We start from the raw sequence: 3,986 nt of genomic DNA, 5'->3' as shown, positions 1-3,986 counted from the left end.
GCCACGGTTTACCATTGTTAGCCATGGTTTACCTTCGTTGGCCATGGTTTATCATCGTTAGCCATGGTTTATCATTGTTAGCCATGGTTTATCATCGTTAGCCATGGTTTACCATCGTTTGCCACGGTTTACCATCGTTAGCCACGGTTTACCATCATAAGACACGGTTTACCATCGTTAGCCATGGTTTACCATCGTTTGCCACGGTTTACCATCGTTAGCCACGGTTTACCATCATAAGACACGGTTTACCATCGTTTGCCACGGTTTACCATCATAAGACACGGTTTACCATCATAAGACACGGTTTACCATCATAAGACACGGTTTACCATCATAAGACACGGTTTACCATCGTTAGCCACGGTTTACCATCATAAGACACGGTTTACCATCATAAGACACGGTTTACCATCGTTAGCCATGGTTTAACATGCCGAGCTGCTGCTAACTCTGTGTGTCTTCCAGCTAAGTATGATGCAGTCGTAATGCGTTCACACTGTGACAGGTTTGTGCACTATTATCTCAGAAGCTGCTTAAGGCAGAAAAATATTTTAAATGATGCATTATTAATAAAAAACAAATGTACTTTGAATCGAACTGAGAAAAGCGGTATTCTAAAGAACCAAATACTGATACATGAACCACTGCTTTTATAAAAGTACATCTAAAATAATTGAACCTCGTTTCTGACATCCTTCTCTCCAGCTACCAGTGAGCGGCAGCACTCTGCACGACCAGATCGCAATGCTGAGTCACCAGCGCTTCAACGCCCTGACCACACGGATCCAGCACAGCCTTCTCGGACGCAAGATTCTGGCCACCATCGTCATGAGGAAGGGCGAGGGCCTGGGGACCGTCGTCAGCCTTGGAACCGGTAAACTCACGACATTCATCGCGCTTCTAATGATTGGGAAACAGGAGGAAATGGTGCCGCTCCTGAGTATTTCCATTTTGTTTTGTTTCAACAGAATTGGGTCACAGCAGAACTGGGAGGCGATGAGTTGTCACCATGTTTGATGTTGAATGTTTTTTTTTTCCTGTCAGGAAACCGTTGTGTCAAAGGGGAGGAGCTGAGTCTTAAAGGGGAGACCGTCAATGATTGCCACGCTGAAATCATCTCCAGGAGGGGCTTCATTCGGTAGAAAACGATATCCCGCTCCTTTTTTGATGTTTCTCCTTCATTTCTAAAAATACTCCCACCTCTCCTGGAAGCAGTCTGCACAGCTTTATTTTAAGTGTAACCCAGCGTCTCCTTTGCTCAGGTTTCTGTACAGCGAGCTGCTCAGACACTACGACGGTGCAGACGACAGCATATTCGAGCCGGCGGAGGACGGCAAGCTGAAGATCAAATCTGACATTACCTTTCACCTCTACATCAGGTGGAGGATCAAATGTGCTCTTTGTCTTTGCTCACCGCCTGAACAGACCGTTTGAGACGCATCAGCGTTTCCCGTTAAACGCAGAGCAGATTTTTATTTCTGTCCTTTCATCCGTAGCACGGCACCTTGTGGAGACGGCGCTCTGTTCGATAAGTCGTGCAGCGAGTCGGGGGATGAGGTTCAGGGTCACCAGCCTCTGTTTGAGAATGTGAAGCAGGGCAAGCTTCGCACTAAAGTGGAGAACGGTGAGACCAACACTGGGTCTGTCCTGATGGATAGTTCCCACATGACATTCCTACATCGAGACTGCCCTGTCATTGTTTGTGGAAAAAACAAAACCAGCTTTCCCAGTGGCCTAAATTATAAAATACTGTAGAATGTAAGTTATTGTTTGAGATTTCCACTTCATTAACTGTGAGTGAGAGAACCACGATGGTTAGATAACACTGAATTCAATGGTGTAAAAATGGGCGATAGATCAAAGAGGCAAAGTTTCTTTATATGTCAAGGATTAAAGAGCCTGAGACATGATTATGCTTCAAATACAAAAAGTCAAAGAAAACATCTTTATACTTAAGAAAATTGGCATAATACACATGATTTTACCCATTTTGTCACAAAACTGGCATATTTAGAATTTGGCTCAGCCAAAGTGAAACAGGAAGTGACATCAAAGGGGAACTCAGTAATAAAATAAACTCTCTGGTTTTTGTTTATTAAAACATTATTTAAACTTTAACTCTTCATCTGTCTGATAGACTCAAAATAATCTAAAGAAACATCAGATTCTTCTCTACAGTCTGTGTTGTTTGCTTTTTTTACAACGCTCTGTTTACATGCAGACATTCCCCTTTGACATCACTTCCTGTTTCTTCACATGCAAATATCTCAACAACTGTTCATCTCAGTGACGTGAAATTAGTTTTTCAACATGTTATCAAAGTTATCTTTCCAAAAATGCATTCATGTTTATTACAAAAATCTGATGTCACAGACACTTTAAGAGCTGCGACGTGCGCTACCGTTGCTACTTAGCATCGAGCGTCTACTTGTGTGGCCAGCTAAATGTAGTTATTTATTTTATGTGTGGCCGGCTAATAAACTGGATTTGCTCTGATCACCTTTTTATCAGTAAAAACAATTTCAAACGTTTCTATAAATAACTTTGAGGATTTGTAATTTTACCAACTTTTTTAAAATAGCTACTTTTATTTTGTTACATTTTAAAGCCAAAAATGATACTTCTTTACTTTAAAATGTAACACCTGGTTACAAATGAAATCTGTTTGAACTCATTATGAAAGATGTTTCTGCTCTGAAAAATGTGTTGAATTTACTCAACAAAGTCATGTCAGCTGGTTTCACTAAGACTAGTTGAGTAAACTGAGCAAAGAAAAAAAATATATTGATCAATTTACTCAACCTGGTTTAGTTGAACCAGTTTGTTCAGTAAATTCAACAGTTTATTTCTTAGAGAGTGTGTAAAAATACTTTTACTTTCCCAATTTCTGTGAACAGTTTCATGACTTTTACTTGAGCAGTTTTCTCAGTAGTGAATTTTTTTTCCAAAGTCATTTTCTGTTCCTGTAATTTTACTTTTACTTAGTTTTTATAAACCTCTGCTGAGTTTATCCCGACCGGCTGTCAATCATTTAGAATGGAGACGCTAGGTGAACACATCTAAATACGCATTTCTGTTCTGGTAAAAGTGTCCATATCAATTTAAATTCATGCTAATTTAAGAAGAAGTAAACAATAAATCTTTAAAAGTTTTTTAAAGACAACTGTTGTGTCTCTGTGATGTGATGGAGCCTTTGAAGCCACAGCTCACAGAAACGTATAAAAAAGCTGACAGGGCTCTCAGGGAACCCTGTCACACCGGCTGTCTTCAGGTTTCACCAGCTTTCAGCCCGATTCTGTGAGAACTCTCTAGAGCAGCTGTGTTCTGTCATCAGGAGGTGAAAGCTCTGTCTCTCTGTGTGTGTTTTGTTGCTGTTTTCAGGTGAGGGGACCATCCCAGTGGAGTCCAGCGCCATTGTTCCCACCTGGGACGGCATCCAGCACGGTGAGAGGCTGCGGACCATGAGCTGCAGCGATAAGATTCTGCGCTGGAACGTGCTGGGCCTGCAGGGGGCGCTGCTCTCCCACTTCCTGCATCCCATCTACCTGAAGTCCATCACGCTTGGTAAATCCTCCTGTTTGACATGGATTTTCATTTTCACACTCGACTAGTGCCGGTTAAACCAGGGGTACTTAACCTTTTTGACCTCAGGGCCCAATTTGTTGAACATAAAGTGACACGAGGCCCAGTCAGACATTACTAATGTACGGATCAAAATGATAATTATTCTACATCTTGGTTTAATTTTTATTGTATTTACATCATAACTAAAGTATCGTAACTAACATAACTAAATTAAATACTCTTACAGTTTAAAAGTAAAACTCCTGTCAAATAATCACAAGACATGATTATAACAAACATTTTTATATTGTAACCTGCCCATAACTATTATTTGAACAAATACAAAGGTCAGTCAACAGACCACTCAGGCTTATCAGCACTTGTGTGTGTGTGTGTGTGTGTGTGTGTGTGTGTGTGTG

The 3,986-nt window shown here is 40.9% G+C and overlaps 1 protein-coding gene across 2 annotated transcripts in view; it reads left to right on the top strand.

Annotated features, from left to right (window-relative positions):
• The window catches only part of adar (adenosine deaminase RNA specific), a 26,826-nt gene that overhangs the window by 17,818 nt on the left and 5,022 nt on the right, over window positions 1–3,986 (top strand). For both annotated transcript variants that reach the window (XM_014007907.1, XM_014007906.1), the window contains exons 9-13: window positions 709–877; window positions 1,048–1,141; window positions 1,266–1,382; window positions 1,500–1,627; window positions 3,385–3,567. In XM_014007907.1, coding sequence (XP_013863361.1) covers window positions 709–877; window positions 1,048–1,141; window positions 1,266–1,382; window positions 1,500–1,627; window positions 3,385–3,567 — 691 coding nt within the window. The remainder of the gene's footprint in view (window positions 1–708; window positions 878–1,047; window positions 1,142–1,265; window positions 1,383–1,499; window positions 1,628–3,384; window positions 3,568–3,986) is intronic.

The sequence above is a fragment of the Austrofundulus limnaeus genome, unplaced genomic scaffold (genome assembly GCF_001266775.1).
Source record: "Austrofundulus limnaeus strain Quisiro unplaced genomic scaffold, Austrofundulus_limnaeus-1.0 Scaffold45, whole genome shotgun sequence".
In the NCBI taxonomy this organism is placed as follows: Eukaryota; Metazoa; Chordata; class Actinopteri; order Cyprinodontiformes; family Rivulidae; genus Austrofundulus; species Austrofundulus limnaeus.
This window is presented reverse-complemented; position numbering and strand designations above follow the sequence as displayed.